The sequence below is a fragment of the Rhinatrema bivittatum genome, chromosome 3 (assembly GCF_901001135.1).
Source record: "Rhinatrema bivittatum chromosome 3, aRhiBiv1.1, whole genome shotgun sequence".
NCBI classification, from domain to species: Eukaryota; Metazoa; Chordata; class Amphibia; order Gymnophiona; family Rhinatrematidae; genus Rhinatrema; species Rhinatrema bivittatum.
The window spans coordinates 198,462,280-198,486,389 of NC_042617.1; the positions used below are offsets into that span (position 1 = coordinate 198,462,280).

The following is a 24,110-nucleotide window of genomic DNA, read 5'->3' on the forward strand; positions in this document are numbered from 1 at the left end:
GGCCGGCTCCCACGTATTCTCCTCGGGGCCTACCCCTCCCAGGAGAGGAGGTACTCCAATCTACGATGGTGGAACCGCACATCCAACACGTCCTTCACCTGATAGATGACGTCTTGTTCAGCTGCTGAGTTGGTGGGTTCAGGGGCTTGTCGTGGAAAACAGACAGGATCAAAGGCTTGAGGAGAGATACATGGAAGACGTTGTGGATCCTCAAGACAAAAGGAAGGCGTAGATGGTAGGAAACCGTACCCACTCGCTCCGCTACGGCAAACGGGCCGATATACCTGGAAGCCAGGCGCATAGAGTGAGTCCGCATTCAGATGTTCTTGGTGTCAACCACACCTTATCCCCAGGAAAACAGACAGGAGCAGGGCGCCATAGCCTGTCGGCATATTTCTTTGCCATAGCGGCAGTCTGTCGAAGCTTCTCTTGAGTGGATCCTCAAAGATCACGTAACTGTCGTGCTGAAAGTTGCACAGCAGGGGACAGAATCATCAGAGGCAAAGGCAAGGGAGGTCTAAGGCGTTTCCCGTAGACATGTTGGTAGCAGAATGCTTATGGTGATTGTAGGAGAATTCTGCCCACGGCAATAAAGCCACCCAGTCGTCTTGGAGGTCTCCCACAAAGGCACGGAGGAAGGCCTTTAAGTTCCGATTTGTGCTCTCTGTTCGGCCATTGCCTTGGGGGTGAAAAGCCATCGTAAAGTCTAGTTGGACCCCAAATTTCTTACAGAGAGCTGTCCAATATTTAGCCATGAACTGCGGGCCTCGGTCTGAGGCAATATGGAGCGGGAGCCCGTTTAAGTGGAAGATGTGTTGAGTAAAGAGACTTGCGAGTTCGGGTGCTGTTGGTAACAGAGAGGGGCACGAAGTGAGCCATTTTCGAGAATCTATTGACCGTGACCCATATCACAGTCTTCTGAGGGAGGTAAATCCACAATGAAGTCTGTGGACAGATGGGTCCATGGCTCGGTGGGTATGGGTAATGGTTGTAGAAGCCCCCATGGATGGCCAGTCAAAGGTTTCTGTCGAGCACAGGTAGGGCAGGAACTGACGTATAGACTGACATCCTTCTTGACTTGAGGCTACCAATAGTATTCAGTCAACAAGTCCAAGGTCCGAGCGACTCCCGAATGACCCGTGGTCAATGAGTCGTGAGCCCACGACAAAAATCTTTCTGCGCAGGAGGGCCAGTACTACCGTCTTGCTCGTAGGAACCAAGTCTGAAGCAGCAAGAAGGACCTTGGCTGGATCGAGGATATATTGAGGCAGGTTAGGGTTACCATCCGTCTCCGTAGTGCAAGAGAGGGCATCTGCCCAGATGTTCTTGGAAGCTGGTCTATACTGGAGGAGAAAGTTGAACCGGCTAAAGAATAGGGACCATCGAGCTTGTCGGGGGTTGAGGCGTTGGGCTCGACACAGGAATTCCAGATTTTTGTGGTCGGTATAAACAATCATGGGGTGTCGGGCCCCCTCCAGCCACTGGCGTCATTTCTCAATTGCCAGATTTATGGCCAGAAGCTCCTTGTCCCCTATACCGTAATTCTTTTCAGCAGGCGAAAGCTTCCAGGAGAAGTAAGAACAAGGCAAGGATTTGCCTTTGCTGGATATTTGGCTTAGGTCAGCTCCTACTGCAAGGTCGGACGCATCTACCTCCACAATAAATTGATGCTGGGGATCAGGATGACGGAGACAGACATCTAGAAGAAAGGCTCTCTTCAGTTCCTGGAAGGCCCTTAGCACCGCTGGGGCCCAGTTATTTGCATCAGCTCCCTTCCTGGTAAGGGCAGCAAGTGGGGCCACCATCTGGGAGTAATGGGTATGAACTGGCGGTAAAAGTTGGCAAACCCAAGGAAGCGTTGGAGCGTTGGGTTTGCCAACTTGGAGCGTTGGGTTTGCCAACTTGGAGCGTTGGAGCGCCTTAACCCCCACTGGTTGAGGCCAACCCTTGATGGCCGCTACTTTGGGTACACATGGCAGCCCATGGAGGAGATAATACATCCGAGGAAGGGCAAAGACTCTTGCTCAAACTGGCACTTCTCCATCTTGGCAGAGACGGTTGTCTCGAAGCTTCTGTAGCACTCGAACGTGTATGCGGTGTGTGACCATGTCCTTAGAATAAATCAGTACATCATCAAGATATACTATGACAGAGGTGAGTAGCATATCCCTTAACACCTCATTCATTAGGTTCTGGAAAACCGCAGGGGCGTTGCAGAGGCCGAAGGGCATGACCAGGTATTCATAATGCCTGTCTCTTGTGTTGAATGCGGTCTTCCACTTGTCGCCTGGTCGTATCCTTACCAGGTTGTACGCCCCCTGGAGATCCAGCTTGGTAAAGACCTTGGCTCCTTGTAGTCCATCTAACAGCTCGGGAATCAATGGCAAGGGATATCTGTCGCGTCGTGTAATGGCGTTGAGACCATGGTAGTCTATACAGGGTCGGAGTGACCCGTCCTTCTTCGCAACAAAGAAGAATCCGGCTCCGGCAGGGGAAGTAGAGGGCCGAATGAAGCCCCTGTCTAAATTCTCCTGGATGTAGGACGACATGGTCCAGGTTTCTGGAAGCAACAAAGAGTATACCCGCCCCTTGGGCAGTGTAGTGCCGGGGATCAAGTTTATGGCACAGTCAAAGGGCCGATGTTCGGGGAGAAGTTCAGCCTTTTCCTTCGAGAAGACATCCTGGTAATCCAGATATTGTGGCGGAATTGCCACCGACGTGGTCAGAAGTGGCATGCTGGGCCGAGGAATAGTCGCCAGGCAGGAGTCGAAACAAGACGGATTCCAAAATGCGATCTGGAGCGTATCCCAGTGGATAACTGGGGAATGCTTCTGAAGCCAGGGCAAGCCCAAGATGATAGGGTGAATGGATTTCTCCAGTATGAGGAACGAGATCTCTTCGGTGTGTAGCAGACCGGTACGTAGAATCAAGGGCTTAGTGCAAGTAGAAATGCTCCCCGGAAGAGGAGTACCGTGGATCGAAGATACTCGGAGTGGAGGAAGTCGATGTTGGACCTCAAGCTGCAACTGTCGGACGAGATCCATGAGGATGAAATTCCCTCCTGCTCCAGAGTAGACCAAAGCCAGCATATCAAAAGTACCTCTGGGGTAGACAATGGTAACTGGTACGGTGCATGGGGAGGCAGAATTTGTATTACCTAGGGTCAGCTCCCCGATGGTTCTGGCGTTTCCCAGCTGCTCACCACATTGAGCAAGGAAGTGCCCCTTGTTGCCGCAGTATAGGCACAGGCCCTGGGCGCGGCAACATCTTCTCTCCTCGTGCGAGATCGGGCCTCGTCCTAATTGTATGGGTTCTGCCCTTGGGTGCTGGTAGAAGAAGAGGAGGAAGGCACAGGTGGGGGAAATGTAGACCCCGGGTTACCGGGTCTGCGACCAGACTTCCCTTCACGGAACCGATGTTGGATTCGGTGGTCGACCCTTCCTGGCAGGTCGATCAAACTATCCAGGTCATCCGGGAGGTCTCTTGCCGCAAACTCGTCCTTGAGACGTGAGGACATTCCTTCCAGGAATATACTGTGAAGACTGTCATCCCTCCAGTCTAGTTTGGCGGCCAGTGTGTGGAATTCAACCGCGTACTCGGCAAGGGAACGGGTGCCTTGGTGTAACTGGAGTAACTCGGCAACCTCTGTGGGTCTGCGGGCAGGCTCGTCAAAAATATGTCGAAAGGCAGAAACAAACTGTTCCAGGTTTCCAAGAATGGGATCTTTACGTTCCCATAATTGGGAGGCCCAGGCCAGGGGCTTCCCGTCTAGCAGGGACACGATATAACTGGTCTTTACTAGGTCAGTCAGAAACTGAGAAGGCAGCAGGGTGAAGCGTGTGTAGCACTGGTTGAGGAATCCTCGACACTGCTTTGCTTCCCCAGAGAATCTGGGTGGCACTGGCAGTTGGGTAGAGGTCGTAGGAGCAGGACTGGGCATAGAAGCCAGTGCTGGAGGTGCTGCCGAAGACGTGGTGTCCAAACAGTTAGCCAGCCTCTCTACGGTCTCCGTCAGGATATCTAGGCAGTGTTGCTGCTGCTGCTGCCATTGGGTGATTCCGGGGATGGCCTGAAGGCCAGCCAAGTCCGCCGGGTCCATGGCCTTGCAAACTGTTGGATTTGTGGACCCTTGAGCCAGCTGGGACAGATGACGCACTGTGGGAAGACCAACAGTGGATGTCAAAGCCGAGACGCGGCACAGTGCAGGAGACCGGAGGGATCTTCATCACTGGAAGCCCGAGGTCCCCCCAGGAGGAGCCCATGAGGACCCGAGCTGCTTGGACTTACGTGCGGTCTCCTGTGGGCCAGTGTCTGAAGAGGAGTTCCAGAGAATTGAAGAGAGGAGAAGCTGGAGTCAGGAGGCCAACTGGAACTTCACCACTGGAAGCCTGAGGTCCCCCCAGGAGGAGCCCATGAGGACCCCTAGCCGCTTGGAGTTAGGTGAGGCCTCCTGGACGTAGCGGAACAGGACACCGAGAGCCAGTTGAACTCACGGACCAGAAACAGAAGCTGAAGTCAGAAGCCAGGGATGAAGCTGAAGTCAGAAGCCTGTGGATGAGCCTGAAGTCAGAAGCCAGTGGACGAGCCAAAGTCAGAAACCGAAGTCAGGAACCGGGAACAGCAACTAGCAACCTCTGGGACAGAGAGAACCTCGTTGCAAGGCAAGGAGTAGATCTAGTTGCAGGGTTAAATACCCTGAGAGTGTCTGATGTCATCCCAGGGCAGTGCTGTAATTTCCTGCGCTGGCCCCTTTAAATGTCGAGCCCCTGTGCGTGCATGCGTGCGCCTAGGGGGCATGGCCAGCCGCGGAGCATCGACAGTGTCTCCCTCAAGGAGGAAGCGCCGCGGCAGGGGCCAGGCATGCCCGAAAAGGCGTCACAGCGGCCTGGACCGTCCCCGAGGTAGGTGGGGGGACCGGGGCACAGCTCGGGACTGCAACAAATATGATATTTTGGAAAACATCAGGAATACACTACAGTGATGCGCATAAACAGGGAACAAAGGTGTTCTTTAGGGGTGATCCAGAGTAGGATGCTGAAGCATGCACATAAATTGTTATTTTGTAAGTGGTATTCACCCACTTTTATACCTACTAATTAAGCTGTGGAAGTAAAGCTGCACTTGTCTGCAGGGTTTTGGGTGGGAGGATTGAGTTAAGTGGTGGGGTGTCAGGAATACAACCTGGGTCCTTGAGGGTCACACACAGGTCTGGCTGTATGGGTAAGAAGCTATGCAAATTAACCTGGCTCTCAAATCAAATATATAGTAAATATGTCTGATGTCCGTGGCCTTCAAAGACCAGGCTTATGAAGCTTTGACTTGGAATATATTTTAGCACATAGTATGTGCTGCCATTGGTGGAATATTTGAAAATTCAGAATGAGAGCATTTTCACTCATATGCAGAAGTTACTTCATGAACAACAATGTGAACTGGAAAAAATCTGCATAAAACAGATTAAATTTCAGGCATTTATTGAATCATTTTTTTCCAAACGTGTTTGAATGTTCTTTGTTTTCAGAGCTAAAATCTCTGTGCCTTGCCTCCTCACAGATGGCTCGTCAGTTTCCCCACTTAAGACTATTTCATCTTCATGAAGGACGTGCAGCTTGGAGTTTAACTCACATAGAGAAGGCAACACTGCAAGCCATATCGAGGGTACAAAAAGCATTTTGAAAATCGCCCACCCTTAATGAACATTGTCGGTAATTTTGCCCACATTGTTTGGAGGTGTCACTTGGGGATAGAACAATGCATGAAATGGTTTATAACCAAAACTGCATGTGTTTCCGACGGAAAACGTACCCGCAAAGAAAGTAGGTGCAAATCTGTGCAGTAGTTTGATTATTGGAGCACGCTCTACAGATAAAAAGTTCCCGGTGTGGACAGTTTGATTTTTGCCCTTACACTAGGTAAATAAACATACCAGACCTATTAAGTTCCAATAATTATTTATTCATTTATAAACCCAAGGGCTGTGGGAGGTGACAGTACATACAAAACAGAATTTAAAAAAACAGAGAATTACAACATACCTTCTTAGAGTAACATCATAAACAGCTAATATGTGTATATAGTTTCAGACATAACTTGGGCTTACCTCCATATACGATGCCAAATTGGCCAGACCCCAGCACCTCATCAGCAAAATCTGGTACAGTGAGCTGATATCCTATTGCCAGAGAAAAACAGCACTAAGCATTAATTAGCAATAGACTCCATGATTTAAAAAGTCAAATGGAATGAGAAAATAGCCAGATTTATTAAATATGCCATCTGAACTCAAGGTGTCCTTGGTTTGCTAGAGTCTAGGATTTATTATCTAATTACTCAACAATACATAATTGACAGAACAATTTTCAAAAGGTATTTAGCTGGGCTCTCCATAGTACACATACTTTTAGCCGTATTAAAAAGGTGTTCCTGTGGGTTTGTTTAGGTCAGGGGAGTAAAAGAGCATAGTTTGTCTATAGATGGTTCTCAACTGTATACATGCTATTTTGCCCTCAACTGGCCACGTACATGGTGCCAAGCAGACAGACTCTTTTAGCATTCCTACTCTGCAGCTGCTGGTCTTCAAAGGGAAACAGTGCAGATTGTTTCCCTTTAAAAATCTGGGTAAACTACATGCGTTAAAAGTGCCTGAGTTTAATGATGATACTGATAATTCAAATACACTATACCTAGTTAAGTTATTATTCCATATTAGTAACTCCTGTTCTTGCCAGTCTTCTTTATACTTGTTTTGATAGAGTAGACTTCAGGCTATAAAACTGACCATTGTATTGTAGGCCTGATTTTCAAAGCCATTTAGGCACAAAAAAAACACAGATTTATGCCTGTAAATGGCTTCTTATAAAACTGCATGGAGTTTGTGCACATCAGGGTGTGCACATAACCCGATTCTGCATGCTTTTGTATGTACATAAAAAAAAAAAAGGTGTTCCAGGTAGCAGAATTGAGAATTATATGCTTACTTTTAATTTTATCAAAATTCTTTTATTGAAGGGAACATAACCAATATACATACAACTAAATCAGCAAAATTTAGCAGGCTCAGGAAACAGATCCAGAATAAAGAAAACTGATACGTACATCCTACAAGTCCCATTACCATATCCCCAAACCACCCCCTAACCAACTCCAATACTCAGTCAAAAATGAAAAGAATTAAGCACTAACAACTTTTAAAAAGAAACTAAAGACATGGCTGTTTAGCCAAGCCTTCCCCACTACAAACCCCACTGCCTGATTTAGAATTGTCCACCACCCACATATGTAAATAAATTTTCAATTTTCTCATACATAGTATCTATTAAAGAGGTTGGCTCCTTGCCCCCTCTTCTGTATATAGTATTTATTTTAATTTAATTATTTACTTTCCGTTCACCCCTTCTTTATTTTCTTATTCCAAGTTAAGGCTTCCTTGTTATAATGTAACTGTATGCTCCGTACCTCTTGTTGATTGGTTAATTATATTTTTTGCTTAGTTCATTGTAAACCGAGTTGATTTGATTTGTATCAAGAAAGTCGGTATATAAAAGCCTTTAATAATAATAATAATAATAATAATAATAAACTGCATATTCCAATGGTCAGCGAATCCAAAAAACATTTCCAAATTTGAAAAAACGTCTTCCTTCTTATCAGCGTCAATTTCAACATGGACAATTTCTCCATAGTCATCAAATTATGCATCTGTATCTTCCACATAGAAATGCATGGTGGCTCTTTATGTATCCATTGCATCAGGATGCATCGTTTTATGAGTGGACAAGATTTTCATACAAATAAGAGATTGTCATCATCTAAAACATAATTACCGTATTTTTCGCTCCATAAGACGCACTTTTTTCCCCCCAAAGGTGGGGGGAAAATGTATGTGCGTCTTATGGAGCGAATATAAAAAAAAAAACCAAACAAAAATCTAACAAACACCCCCCCCCCGACTCCCCCAAGACCTGCCGACTTACTTTCCTACAAACCCCCCCCCCCCAAGACCTGACAAATTAATTTCCTGCAACCCCCCACCCTCCTGACCCCCCCAAGACCTGCCAAACGTCCCTGGTGGTCCAGCGGGGGTCCGGGAATGATCTCCTGGGCGTGGGCCGTCGGCTGCCAGTAAACAAAATGGCGCCGACGGCCCTATGCCCTCACTATGTCACTGAGACCGACCGCTGCTATTGGTCGGTCTCAGTGACATAGTGAGGGCATAGGGCCGTCGGCGCCATTTTGTTTACTGGCAGCCGACGGCCCTATGCCCTCACTATGTCACTGAGACCGATCGCTGCTATTGGTCGGTCTCAGTGACATAGTGAGGGCATAGGGCCGTCGGCTGCCAGTAAACAAAATGGCGCCGACGGCCCTATGCCCTCACTATGTCACTGAGACCGACCAATAGCAGCGGTCGGTCTCAGTGACATAGTGAGGGCATAGGGCCGTCGGCGCCATTTTGTTTACTGGCAGCCGACGGCTCACGCCCAGGAGATCGTTCCCGGACCGCTCCTGGACCCCCGCTGGACCACCAGGGACGTTTGGCAGGTCTTGGGGGGGTCAGGAGGGTGGGGGGTTGCAGGAAATTAATTCGGCAGGTCTTGGGGGGGGTCGCAGGAAATTAATTCGGCAGGTCTTGGGGGGTGGAGGTTGTTAATTTAAAGGGTTGGGATGGGGGGGGGGTTTTGGGGGTTCCCACAGAAAGAAAAATTTTCTGATCTGGGGAGTGGACCGAAATGGCCCTCCCCAGACCCGAAAACAAAATGGGGAGAAAAAAAAAACTATGCACTCCCCTAATTTGCTCCATAAGACGCCCAGACGCAGAGCCGGTTTAGCACAATTTTTTTTTTTTTAAATTTTCCCCCTCTGAATCCTAGGTGCGTCTTATGGTCAGGTGCGTCTTATGGAGCGAAAAATACGGTATCTAACATATCCAGCAGACAGACGTCAGAAGATAACACCAAATCAGAATGGGCCTCTTCCCAGAACCTAGGAATATGAGAACACTCCCAGACACAATATAGGTAAGTACCCTTTACAGCTCCATGTTTTAAACAGTTCCCAAACTTAATGATCTAGGCTTTGTGAGCACTAAGGGAAATAAAAAACATTCTATGTACAAACTTGAATTGGAATTCATGCAAATCAGAGCTCTTAGTTAATTTAAAAATCTGCTGTAGACTATTTTTAAAATCATCAACTAAAAATTCTTGACCTAAGTCTGCACTCCAGTTGACCAGCACATCAGAAACCAGGCCCACCTCATTTTCATAAACCAAATTCTTATACAATCTAGAAATCAATTTAGGCCCAGCCTTACCTTTCAGTATCTCAAAATTAAAGAGGCCAACTAAAAAGCCCCCTGGCCTACCACTGAATATAATATTGAAACAGTGACGCAACTGCAGATACTCATAAAAATATTTATTTTTCAAATCATTGGTATCTTTTAACTGCTGAAAGGAACATACCATATTGCAAGTCTCCAACAGAATCTGATCAATGTTCTAAAAACTTTAGCCTCCCAGTTATAGAACACCACATTATTGAAACCTGGTAAAATATCTTTTATCATATCTGTATTTAACAATCGTAGAAAAATAGAAAAATACTGTTAACACCTTATTCATCTCATTGTAGCTTAAATACAAAAATTGCTCCAAAATACTTACAATTACAGAAAGTTTTAGACTGTTAAGCCCTCTTTTCACACATTCCAATACTCATTCCACACTATGTTGCAATAATATCATTCCACTCACTTCCATACATACTACCTATATAACTACCTATATAACAATCCAAATAACAATGAGCCAGTCCTATGCATCTATTCCCTTTAAAAGCAATGATACAGCAAAAACAACTCTGGGTAAAAAAATTGTATGTTTCAGATTATTGGAGAAAAATCCCAGAACACAACATGTCTAAAGTCACTGTCCACAACTCTGTGAAATTCTTCTGATAATCATCTGTAAATACTGAAAAAAGTCACAAAAAAATGACTTATCTTGTGTCACTGTCCATAGCTGTGAAAAAAATCTTATGATGGTCATAATCAAACTTGTGTCCTGTGCAAATATCTGCGCCATACAATTATTCACCGCCAAATGTTCATCGCTAATATCGTTGTAGAAAGAAACTCTAGTCAACTAGCAAAACGTACACAATCTCAGTTGCAAAGGGATCCAGAACGATCTTTTGGCTCTCAGATGTCTCCCAACCTGTATTAGAACTTAATCGTGAAGGAGCGCTATCCATTAACCCTCCCTTTGCAACTGGTGGCTCTTGTGGCAGAGGGAGGATGGGGCTTTCTTGACCTTAAACTTTATAATATGAGTTTTTACTATGGACCTTGGGAGAATGGATCTGTAAGACTAATATATATTCAGATATTCAACTGCAACAATTTTTGGTGAAGCCCTTTGACATCAGATATATTTTGCATGCACCAGCTGAAAAACTTCCCAGTTCAATGAGTAAACATATATTGATACACAGTATGCGACTAATATGGAAATTTTTGCGTAACCATATCTCTTTATCTTGGAAAATATCCTTATGGTTACCAATCTGTGGTATTCTGGATTTTACACTTGGTCAACAGACCAGATGCTTTCAAGTTTTGACCAAGAACAAAATGGATACTAAACAATTCTTTCTAAATCCTCATACGAACAGTATTTATGAGTTCGCCCACTGTCAGGCACATCTTGGTTTCAAACCCTCTGATTTTTTAGCCTATCACCAACTAGCCAGTTATTTTAGATCATTTATCTCTAGGAATGTCGGTCCTTTCACTTCTAAAGCTTTCCAAAACCTATTACTAATTTACCAGCGTGGAACATATAAATTATCTACTGAGCATACGTTTTTACAAACCCACACGAAATTTAAGCTGTTATCTGAAATTATGAATAAGTAGAAACGTGATATACACATGGAGACTGAGGAACGTGATATACACATGGAGACTGAGGAAGCCGACTTTTAGTGAGTGCTTTCTTGCTAGCTATCATAGGAGGTCATTTATCAATGCGTTAAAGGTGCGAAAAGCACCTTTAACGCATGCGAAAACATCTTAACGCATGCTGCGATGCAAATTAGGAAAAGGGGAGGAGTTTGGGGTGGGATTTCTGGCCAAGTGGGTCTCACCATGGAGCGATACAGAGGCATTATGACATTTTCCGTTTTATTCACCATTCCCTTTCTAATAATTCCCAACATTCTGTTTACTTTTTTGACTGCTGCAGCACACTGAACAGATGATTCAATGTGTTATCCACTATGACGCCTAGATCTCTTTCTTGGGTGCTAGCTCCTAATATGGAACCTAACATTGTGTAACTATAACATGGGTTATTTTTCCCTATATGCATCACCTTGCACTTATCCACATTAAATTTCATCTGCCATTTCGATGCCCAATTTTCCAGTCTCACAAGGTCTTCCTGCAATTTATCACAATCTGCTTGTGATTTAACTACTCTGAACAATTTTGTATCATCTGCAAATGTGATTACCTCACTCGTCGTATTTCTTTCCAGATCATTTATAAATATATTGAAAAATATGGGTCCCCTGAGGCACTCCACTGCCCACTCCCACTGAGAAAATTGTCCATTTAATCCTACTCTCTGTTTCCTGTCTTTTAGCCAGTTTGTAATCCACGAAAGGACATCGCCACCTATCCCATGACTTTTTACTTTTCCTAGAAGCCTCCCATGAGGAACTTTGTCAAACGCCTTCTGAAAATCAAAATACACTACATCTACCGGTTCACCTTTATCTACATGTTTATTAACTCCTTTAAAAAAGTGAAGCAGATTTGTGAGGCAAGACTTGCCTTGGGTAAAGCCATGTTGACTTTGTTCCATTAAACCATGTCTTTCTATATGTTCCGTGATTCTGATATTTAGAACACTTTCCACTATTTTTCCTCGCACTGAAGTCAGGCTAACCAGTCTGTAGTTTCCTGGATCGCCCCTGGAGCCCTTTTTAAATATTGGGGTTACATTAGCTACCCTCCAGTCTTCATGTACAATGGATGATTTTAATGATAGGTTACAAATTTTTACTAATAGGTCTTAAATTTCATTTTTTAGTTCCTTCAGAACCCTGGGATGTATACCATCCGGTCCAGGTGATTTACTACTCTTCAGTTTGTCAATCAGGCCTACCACATCTTCTAGGTTTACTGTGATTTGATTCAGTCCCTCTGAATCATTACCCCATGAAAACCTTCTCCGGTACGGGTACCTCCCCAATATCCTCTTCAGTAAACACCGAAGCAAAGAAATCATTTAATCTTTCCGCGATGGCCTTATCTTCTCTAAGTGCCCCTTTACCCCCTCGATCATCTAACGGTGGAACTGACTCCCTCACAGGCTTTCTGCTTCGGATATATTTTTAAAAGTTTTTACTGTGAGTTTTTGCCTCTACGGCCAACTTTTTTTCAAATTCTCTCTTAGCCAGTCTTATCAATGTCTTACATTTAACTTGCCAAAACTTATGCATTATCCTATTGTCTTCTGTTGGATCCTCTTTCCAATTTTTGAATGAAGATCTTTTGGCTAAAATAGTTTCTTTCACATTACCTTTTAACCATGCTGGTAATCATTTTGCCTTCTTTCCACCTTTCTTAATGTGTGGAATACATCTGGACTGTGCTTCTAGGATGATATTTTTTAACAATGACCACGCCTCTTGGACACTTTTTACCTTTGTAGCTGCTCCTTTCAGTTTTTTTCTATTTTTCTCATTTTACCAAAGTTTCCCTTTTGAAAGTTTAGCACGAGAGCCATGGATTTGCTTACTGTCTCCTTTCCAGTCATTAAATCAAATTTGATCATATTATGATCACTATTGCCAAGCGGCCCCACCACCGTTACACCTCTGTCATCAAATCCTGTGCTCCACTGAGAATTAGATCTAAAATTGCTCCCTCTCTTGTCGGTTTCTGAAACAATTGCTCCATAAAACTGTCATTTATTCCATCCAGGAACTTTCTCTCTCTAGAATGTACAGATGATACATTTACCCAGTCAATATTGGGGTAATTGAAATCTCCCGTTATTACCGCACTACCAATTTGGTTAGCTTCCCTAATTTCTATTAGCATTTCACTGTCCGTCTCACCATCTTGACCAGGTGAACGGTAGGTATACTCCTATCACTATAGTCTTCCCCAACACACAAGGGATTTCTATAAAGATTCGATTGTACATTTAGTCTCATGCAGGATGTTTATCCTGTTGGACTCTATGCCATCTCGGACATAAAGCGCTACACCGCCTCCAAGGTGCTCCTCTCTGTCATTGCGATATAATTTGTACCCTGTCCCATTGGTTGTCCTCCTTCCACCATGTCTCTGAGATGCCAATTAAGTCTATGTCATCATTCACTGCTATACCTTCTAATTCTCCCATCTTTTCTTAGACTTCTGGCATTAGCATACAAACATTTCAAAGTTTGTTTTTTGTTTGAGAACAGCATTGATAAATTAATATGAATTATATACTCACCACATTCTCTTGAATCTGCGAATTAGAAACAGAGATGCTGATGGATACTTCTTCTATGATAAGAAACAAATAAAATGGTCTGATACAATAGAAAGGTTAAAAAGTTTCCTATTTAATAAACTACTGAGATGCAATTATATTTGACAAACATTACATTTTCAATTGTAGCAGACAATCCTACTTAGCTGGGGAATGAAGCCAGGTTAGCCTGCTGCCCATGCTAAACAATCTGACATCTTCCTTGATTAAACCTGAGAGCAATCCAAGGTATTACTGCTATTCCATGCTGGTTGACCCTGCCAACTCTCCTTGAGAGATCAACGCTGATGTGTCAGATTGCCCAACATGGGCAGCAAGCGGACTTGGCTACTCTTCCTGACTAAGGGCAGAAAGGATAAAGAAAGATCTCCTGCAAACAGTTAAGCTTCTACACCTGACAGCAAGGAGATCTCTTTAATGCAGTGAGTGATGACAACAGCAACAAATAGTGAAGATCAGAGCTGGAACAGTATATGAGATCCGGACTGCATGACTGATTAGTTCTCCTCAGAAGAGCATCAATAAATCATTCAATACAGTGAGATATGTCAGACTGGCTAACCCCTGTGATGTCACTAACAGCAATCTGAAAATTGCATGTAGCTAAGAAAGCTAAGGTTTTATTTATTTATTTGAGTTTTTTATATACCGATATTTGTTTGCACATCATATCAGTTTACATGGAACGGCTGTAACAAAGTGAGAGAGAATTACATGGAACCGGTAGAACTAAAACAAGAGCAGGTAGAATCACAACAGGTAACAACAATAAAAATAAGTCAACAGAGATGAATTATTTACAAATTATTTACAATTTCACAGTAGGCCAGATGCAAAAAGTGAGGCAGGCGTTGGGGGGTGGTGGTAGGAATTGTAGCAGGGGAGGGAATTGAGAAAATGTGAAAGGTGGACGATGTGCAAGGTGGTGTTATACGAAAGCCTGTACGAAGATCCAGGTTTTTAGGTTTTTCTTTAAATTTCTGTATGCAGTGTTCCTGGCGCAGGTCGGGGGGCATGGAGTTCCAGATTGAGGGCCCTGCAATGGACAATGCACGTTCTTTCGTGGAGATGAGATGAGTAAGGATAGGAGAGGGCGTTATAGGGTTCCTTTGTAGGTGGATCTGGTGGGTCTGTTAGAGGTGTGAAACTGTATGGAGTTATTGAGCCAGTGCATGTCCTGGTTGTGTAGAGTTTTATGTATGATTGTGAGGGTTTTGTAGAGGATTCGGAAGGAGATTGGGAGTCAGTGAAGGTCTCTGAGGATAGGGGTGATATGGTCTTTCTTGCGAGTGTTGGTAAGGATTCTAGCTGCGGAGTTTTGGAGCATTTGAAGGGGTTTAATGGTAGCTTTGGGGAGGCCTAATAGTAGGGCGTTGCAGTAATCAAGTTTAGGGAATATAGTGGCTTGAAGGACCGTGCTGAAGTCATTGTGGTGTAGTAGTGGTCTTAGTTTCTTGAGAGTGTTAAGTTTGTAATAACACTTTTTCATGGTTGAGCTGATACATTTTTTGAGGTTAACGGGACTGTCTATAGTGATTCCTACGTCTCGTACATGTTGCGATGTGGATATTGCAGCGGGGAGATCGTTTATGTGAGAGGTGTTGTGGTGGGGTGAGATGATAAGGAGTTCAGTTTTGGATGTGTTGAGTGCAAGGTTAAAGTTAGAAAGAAGATTGTTGATTGCTGAGAGGGCATATTCCCAGGTTTTGAGGGAGTTGGGTAATGAGTTGGTGATGGGGATGAGTATTTGGATGTCGTCCGTGTAAATGAAGTGAATGAGACCTAGGTCAGAGACGAGTTGGCATAGGGGGAGAAGGTATATATTGAAGAGTGTGGAAGAAAGCGAGGAGCCTTGGAGAACGCCTCTGGATAGATTGATAGCTTTGGACTCTCTATTACCTATTTTGACTTTGTAGTTTCTGTTGTCAAGCTATGATTTGAACCAACTAAGGGGGATTCCTGAGATGCCAATTTCTGTGAGACGGTTTAGTAGGATGTTGTGGCTTATGGTGTCAAATGCAGATGATATATCAAGCAGGACGAGTATGTATTAGTGGCCTTTGTCTAAACCTTTAAGGAGAGTATCTGTGAGAGAGATTAGTAAGGTTTCAGTACTGAAAACTCTGCAGAAGCCAAATTTGGATGGGAAAATGATATTATGCTTTTCCAAGTAGTCAGAGAGTTGTAGGTTTACTACTTTTTCAAGAATTTTTGCTAGGAAGGGTAGGTTTGAGATTGGTCAAAAGTTAGCGGGGTCAGCCGTGTCTAGATTGGGTTTCTTAACAATAGGTTTGACAATAGCTTGTTTAAGGGGGACAGGGACCTTTCCAAGGGAGAGGGAGCAATTGATTATACCAGCTAAGGGTTGTGCTATTATGTTGGAGATGGACAAGAGCAATTTGGTTGGGATAGTATCAGATGGGTGTAGAGCGGATTTCATTTTCTTTAATAGAGATTCTATCTCAGAGGAAGAGATGGATTCGAATGTGTTCATGGAAGCGTGTAGGTTTTTGGGGAGGGGTTTGGCAGGTGGGGTGGTAGGGATTATCACGACTTTTATGCATGATTTCTGATCACTGGGTTCTCCAAATTTCACTTTAACTGAAAGAACTAAAACAATGAAATGTCAGACCTATTACAAGTAATTTGAAACCTATAATTAAAATTATCCAGAGTATCTGAAGACTGGAAGGTGGCCAATCTAACCCCGATATATAAAAAGGGCTCCAGAGGTGATTCGGGAAACTACAAAAAGGTGAGCCTGACTTCAGTGCTGGGAAAAATCATGGAAACTATTATAACGAATAAAATCATAGAACATATAGATAGACACAGCCAGCAAGGATTTACCCAAGGGAAATCTTGCCTCACAAATCTGCTACATTTTTTTGAAAGGGTAAATAAGCATGTGGATAAAGGTGAATCAGTACATGTAGTGGATCTTCAGAAAGCGTTTGACAGTCCCTCATGAGAGGCTTCTATGAAAACTAAGAAGTCATGGGATAGGAGATGTCCTTTGGTGAATTGCAAACTGGTTATAAAACAGGAAACAGAGCGTAGGATAAAATGGTCTATTTTTCACAGTGAAAAAGGTAAATAATGGAGTGCCTCAGGGATCTGTACTTGAATCAGTGCTTTTCAATACATTTATAAATGATCTGGAAAGAGGTACGAAGAATAAGGTAATCAAATTTGCAGATAACACAAAATTATTCAGAATTGTTAAATCACAAGAGGATTGTGATAAATTGCAGGAGGATCTTGCGAGACTGGAACGTGGACAAGTGCAAGGTGATGCACACAGGAAAAAATAACCCATGCTGTAGCTACACAATGTTTAGGTTCCATTTTAGGAGTTACCACCCAGGAAAAAGATCTGGGCGTCATAGTTGATATTACATTGAAATCTTTGGCTCAGTGTGCTGTGGTGATCAAAAAAGCAAACAAAATGTTAGGAATTATTAAGAAGGGAATGGCAAATAAAACGGAGGATGTCATAATGCATCTGTATCGCTCCATGGTTAGACTGTACCTTGAACTCTGGTCACCACATCTCAAAAAAGATTTAGATGCACTGGAGAAAGTACAGAGAAGGGTGACCAAAATGATAAAGAGTATGGACAGCAACCCTATGAGGAAAAGATAAAGAGGTTAGGGCTGGTCATCTTGGAGAAGAGATGGCTGAGGGGGGGATATGGCAGAGGTCTACAACATCATGAAAGGACTTGAATGGGTAAATGTGAAATGGTTATTTATTCTTTCAGATAATACAAGGACTAGGAAGCACTCCATGTAGTTAGCAAGTAGCACATTCAAAACAAATCGTACAAAATTCTTTCACTCAATGCCCAATTAAGCTCTGGAATTTGTTGACTGAAGATGTGGTTTAGGCAGCTAGTGTAGTTGGATTTAAAAAAAGATTTGGATAAGTTCCTGGAGAAGTCCATAAACTGTTATTAATCAATAGGGAATAGCTACTGTTTGTTGTCGGCATTAGTAGCATGGGATCTATTTAATGTTTGGGTACTTGCCAGGTATATGTGACTTGGATTGGCCACTATTAGAGACAGGATACTGGGTTGATGAACCCTTGGTCTAACTCAGTATGGCATATCATGTTCATATGTTCACTGCTGCGACTGGGACATTAAATTGCAGAGCACAGTCAGATACTTTGGGAGCTTTTTCCAAACAACCCACATATTTGGGAATGATGTGTGCGTGTGCTTTATCTGGATTTTCAAAAGGGAAAGATGTGGGTACTTCCCCTTTGAAAATCTGTGTAAAGCGCACACTTTAATATCACCTGTGCATTTTGTACCTGCTGTTTTGTGTGGGAAGCTGGGGGTAGGAGGAATAGCACACATACTTTGGAAAATGTCACATATGCATGCTGTTTTCCTCCCCTCCCTATCCCGACCTGTACATGCATGAGGCACTCCCCCTTTTAATGCGGCTTAAATTACGCACATTGTGAACATAGAATTTTAAAAGCTGGGCGTGCACCAAAATTGGGAGATGCACACGCATGTTGGACATGTGCGCATGTCCCAAATTTTAAAAGCTGCCTACATGTGCATTCATCTCCTGATATGTGAATCCGATTCAAAAAGGGGCGTGGTGTGTGCAAGGCATGGGCATTCCGGGGCGGGGCCAAATGATGTGCACGCAAATAGTTATGTACAGCATAACTTTACTTCTGCTCTGGTGGAGGTTTAAATTAACCCCCCCCCAGGCATTTTTGAGGGGTTTTAAGGGTCTAGCTCTACTCTGAGTGAACTGGTGGATGAACTGGTGAAACTAGTCAAGACGTGGATGTGCACTGGTTAGAAAATTCCCCCACTTATGCGGCTCAGACCTGGATGTGCACGGCTTTGTGCGCCTAATTACAAAACAGGGCGCACACATCCCCACACCTATGCTATTTTATAACATACGCGAGTATTTGCACATATGTCATAAAACAGCCATGTCCCTGGGCAAGCGCCAACACACAAGCATCAATGTTCACCCACGCACCCCTTTGAAAGTTACCAGCCCTGCGTACTTTATAGCTATTCTAAGGGTGTTTTTCAGACAGGCCAATTTAAACCAGTAAATAACTTTAACAATTACCCTCCTAAGGTCTATGCGAGTTTAGCTTTCACACCACCTCCAGGACTCCCTTCTCTCCAAACATTTTTCTTTACCACACTTTCACTGCTCTTTCTGATGGTTAGCTTTTCTCCATTCCTCACTTTGTTGTCTCTAGACTCTCTCTGAGGGAATTTTAAAACAGTCCTCACAGCAGTAGAGTCTGCGTGTACATCATGCATGCAGACTTTACAAAGGATTTTCAAAGCAAAGTTTGAAAATTCTCAAGTAATTGACTGAGTATGGACACACATTCACTCGTAATTTACCCCCCCCCCCCCACACTACATACTGCTCTTCCCCATGCATCTACATACAGATATCCCTCCAAACCCCCCTCACTCACATTATCCTTACCCCCAGGAATAAACAGAATAGATGGTTTTTGTTACTTCTGCTTGTTGCACTTTGCATGAGCTACCTTGAGCTTGGGAATTTTTATCCTTCTTTTGGAAAGAAGGTGGCTTATACATGTGTGTGTCCCTAATTACTTTTGTGCTTAGTCTCCTATCCACACCAAATTTTCTGTACATGAGGCTATGCACATATGTTCTAGAAAGTAGGCTCTATTAGCTCTGTGAAGAGCTTCTTGATATTTTGTTTGCCTTGTTGTTAGCAATGCTTATATAAATATGCCTACTTACTGTGGTCTTTTCCTTGTCCTGCTGAAGTACAGATACTGGTTTGAGGAGTGACAGGCATTAGAGCCTGACGAATGGCCTTTTCCCAGACTTGAGCAATATCAAATCCAACACCTGTGGCAGCCAGCACAGGATTCTGGGAGTAGCTTCCATTGTTCTCACCAACATAGTATACCACAGTATCAGTGATGATCTCAAAGCAGTGTGGGTTGCTTCCTTGTGCCAAATTTGTAAAGTCTGAAGCCAACAGCACTTGTAGAATTTCAGACAATGGAATTTCCTAGGAAAAATATCAATACTCATTGAGAATGGGGGTGAATAGAAAGTACCCTCAGTTTCTGCAACTCTCCATCTTCAAACCATAACCCTTCTGCCCCTTGATCCCACAGTTAGGTTAACCTGGTGCTCAGAGGCTCCCTAACCTGTTATATTGTTTTTCTATCTCTTGCATCTCATTAGTTGTAAAACCTTGTACTATCCCAGTTTGCTGTGGGTTAACCCCATGAAGTCCTTTGGTTTTATTAGTTATCAAAGATCTGGCTTTTACCTTCTCATCCTCCTCACTCCCCTCCGTCCACACCTCCTCACTTGAGGATTCCTAAATATCCCCAACCCAATGCTCTAGATCCCAGGACAGGTTTGGCATGCACTGGAGCCACATTGGGGGGGGGGGAGGGGGTATTTTTCTTAATTTGTTTTCTATATTTAACTGTTTCCAGCCTCACAGCTGCAGTGCACACTTGCTGCTTTGTTGTTTGCTTCTACTGCTGGAGGTACTTCCTGCAACATATCTCCTCTCCCTTTCAAATCCACATTCTCTTCTTCTAGCCAATACTCTACTGCTAGCAGCATCTCTTCCCACAACTTTCTTACTATAGGCAGTAAAACTCAACCTATCTGCCCTAAGGCTACCATACAGCTTTTTGGAAAACCAGCTTTCTCCAGACACCTCACTAATCAATGTTTGTGTCTTTCGCTAAAATGTATGATATATGGACACATCAAGTGAATGTAATTGGCTACCTGTAAACCATTGTGATCTTCACTTGGAATGACGGTATATAAAATGGATAAATAAATAAATGGATAAATAAGGTAAGGCAGATGTTCAGTTGTATAAAATCAGCTTCTCAGCACTGCAAATACGTAGCCTTTACCAGCAACTGAGCAGCCCTTTCACACCTATCAGCAAGAGGCCAGCCCAGAATCTGAGAGTTGTCAGCTTCTGTCTTTTTCTTCTACATTGCCAGTGAATAAATCCTGCTGACTATGCCAGTTGTTGTGGTACAGAGTGATTAAGGCGGGCCAATTAACTAGCAAAGACAGGAAGAAAGAGACAACACCTCAAAAAAGATATAGTTGCGATGGAGAAGGTACAGAGAAAGGCAACCAAAATGATAAAGGGGATGGAACAGCTCCCCTATGAGGAAAGGCTGAAGAGGTTAGGGCTGTTCAGCTTGGAGAAGAGACGGCTGAGGGGGGATATGATAGAGGTCTTTAATATCATGAGAGGTCTTGAACGAGTAGATGTGACTCGGTTATTTACACTTTCTAATAATAGAAGGTCTAGGGGGCATTCCATGAAGTTAGCAAGTAGCACATTTAAGACTAATTGGAGAAAATTATTTTTCACTCAACGCACAATAAAGCTCTGGAATTTGTTGCCAGAGGATGTGGTTAGTGCAATTAGTGTAGCTGGGTTCAAAAAAGGTTTGGATAAGTTCTTGGAGGAGAAGTCCATTAGCTGCTATTAATCACGTTGACTTAGGGAATAGCCACTGCTATTAATTGCATCAGTAGCATGGGTTCTTCTTAGTGTTTGGGCAATTGCCAGGTTCTTGTGGCCTGGTTTGGCCTCTGTGAGAAACAGGATGCTGAGCTTGATGGACCCTTGGTCTGACCCAGCATGGCATGTTCTTATGTAAACTGTGTTATTTTGACCAACATAACGTATGCAGAATTTTGCAGAATTTTAAGTTTTTGTGTACAGGAGTAGTATGCTATTTTATTGTAACTCCTCTAGGTTTTCGATTGTGTGGGCCAAAAATATTTAAAATAAATAAATAAAGGTTCTCTATCACTTCTTGTTCTGTATAGCCCAGTGGTATTTACTTACAGTCTTGAGGGCTGCAAACAGGTCAGGTTTTCAGGATAACTAATGAATATGAATGGGATAGATTTGCATGCATGCTACCTCAGTTGTATGCACATCTGAGAGTCCAGTAAGTAGAGGTCCAGATTTTCCCCATAGTTTCTATACAGTTGTATTTTATGTGCTTGGAAATAGCATTGAGCCTTGAAAAGTCTGACTTACTACCAGGCACTCCAAGTAAGAATCCTATAAAAGTGGAAGTAGGGAGAAGTGTTCAATTTTCAGGCTTCCCAGCCCACTTCCACAGAAAGAAACAGAAAGCAGTACAGAAAGTGATTATTGTAAAGCAACTGTTTTGATTACCATTCAGAAGGAAGAACCATATTGCATGTTGGGCCCTTTCTCCTCTCTAGATCAAAGGATAAAATTGGGTCCAATGAGTTTTTCAATATATATTACACTTGCACTTACTTTATAATACTTTGCCCCAGATTCATTTTGAAATAGTGAAAGGCATTTGCTGTCCAATCTCCAGTAATGTCTCTTTCTCTGAAAAAGAGAATATGTCATCAAAACAAGCTGAGGAACCGCCTACTTGTTGTGTAGCCCAAATTATGCATGTTCGTGCTATATGCACGGCCTTCGTGCACATGGACAGATGGATGGACAGGCATGGCAAAACTAATAGGTGAGTTAGCTTTATTATGAAATATCTAAAAATAACAATGTAGCTATTGGGGTAGATTTTCAAAGGGGTACGGGCGTACGATACGCGCGTACCCCCCGAAAACCTACCCCAAACCCCCCCTGCGCGCGCCGAGCCCAAGCCCCGGGACGTGCGTAAGTCCCGGGGCTTGCATGGAGGGGCGTGTCGGGGGGGCGGGCCGCGAGTGAAGCGGCGTTTCGGGGGCAGGCCCGGGGGCATGGCGCCGGCCCGGGGGCGTGGTCAAGGCCTCCGGACCAGCCCCTGGGTCGGGTGATGGCGCGCCAGCAGCCTGCTGGCGCGCACAGATTTATGCCTGCTTTCCGCAGGCGTAAATCTGCCAACAAAGGTGGGGGGGGGGGGGGTTAGATAGGGCCGGGAGGGTGGGTTAGGTAAGGGAAGGGAGGGGAAGGTGCGGGGGGGGTGGAAAGAAAGTTCCCTCTGAGGCCGCTCCGATTTCGGAACGACCTCGGAGGGAACAGGCAGCGCGCGCCGAGCTCGGCGCACGCAGGTTGCACAAATGTGCCCCCCCTTGCGCTCGCCGACCTCGGAGTTTATAAGATATGTGCGGCTACGTGCATATCTTATAAAATCCAGCGTACTTTTGTTTGCGCCTGGTGCACGAACAAAAGTACGCGCGCGTGAAAATTTATAAGATCTACCCCTGTGTGTATACATATAGACTGTATTACAGAGTGAAGGACATTAGTTTACAAGTATAGGACATGGGTTTGGGTTTTTTTTATATTTTGAGGTCCATATTAAGTGTGTTTCTCCAGCTAAGTTTGGCACTTAGCTGGACAAATGCTGGGATTTAAAAAGTCCTGCCTATATGATTGCCCCCGACATAGCTGGAAAACTTGTTATGCAGCTGCTTATCCAGCTTCATCAGGGGCATTCTGGGGCAAAGTGCCATTCTGGGGCAAAGTGCCATTATCCAGCTGTTAGCCAGATAGCCCAATTTTCAGCATTATAAAGCTGAATAACCAAGGATAACTTTCAAAACTGCTCACATGCACCCATATACATGTGTAAACAGACTGAAAAAAATGTACTACTGTATTTTATAACCTATGCACACTAAGGGGTAGATTTTCAGACGAGCGCGAACAGCCTACTTTTGTTTGCGCTCCAGGCGCAAACAAAAGTACGCTGGATTTTAGTAGATACGCGCGTAGTCGCGCGTATCGGCTAAAATCCTGGATCGGCGCGCGCAAGGCTATCGATTTCGTATAGCCTGCGCGCGCCGAGCCGCGCAGCCTACCCCCGTTCCCTCCTAGGCCGCTCCGAAATCGGAGCGGCCTAGAAGGGAACTTTCCTTTGCCCTCCCCTCACCTTCCCCTCCCTTCCCCTACCTAACCCACCCGCCCGGCCCTGTCTAAACCCCCATCCTACCTTTGTCGGGGGATTTACGCCTCCCGGAGGGAGGCGTAAATCCCCGCGCGCGAGCGGGACTCCTGCGCGCCGGGCCACGACCTGGGGGCGGGTACGGAGGGCGCGGCCACGCCCCCGGGCCGTAGCCACGCCCCCGTACCCGCCCCCAAAACGCTGCCGACACGCCCCCGCAACGCCGCGCGCTCCGGCCCCGCCCCCGACACGCCTCCCGACACGCCCACTCCGAAAACCCCGGGACTTACGCGAGTCCCGGGGTTCTGCGCGCGCCGGTGAGCCTATGTAAAATAGGCTCACCGGCGCGCAGGGCCCTGCTCGCGTAAATCCGCCCGGTTTTGGGCGGATTTACGCGAGCAGGGCTCTGAAAATCTGCCCCTAAATATGCACAGCTTGTAAATTTGAGTATGTATGCATATGAGTGCACATATATAAAACTCACATTGTGTGCAAGTTCGGACTTATCCGGAAAAGTAGTATCACTTAACCAGATAAATTCTGATTTATGTGCCTAAGTAGCAGCACTTAGCCAGATAAGTCTAAAAAGCGCTACTTGTCTATCTAAATAGCTCTTTCTGGTCTTATCCGGGTATGTA

At 44.4% G+C, this 24,110-nt stretch overlaps 1 protein-coding gene across 1 annotated transcript in view; it reads right to left on the bottom strand.

The window, feature by feature from the left end:
- Nucleotides 1–24,110, bottom strand: part of PRKD3 (protein kinase D3) — a 218,111-nt gene that overhangs the window by 59,818 nt on the left and 134,183 nt on the right. Inside the window, 5 exon segments of the mRNA XM_029594096.1 lie at nt 6,101–6,151; nt 6,154–6,172; nt 13,518–13,570; nt 19,334–19,610; nt 21,894–21,971. Coding sequence (XP_029449956.1) covers nt 6,101–6,151; nt 6,154–6,172; nt 13,518–13,570; nt 19,334–19,610; nt 21,894–21,971 — 478 coding nt within the window.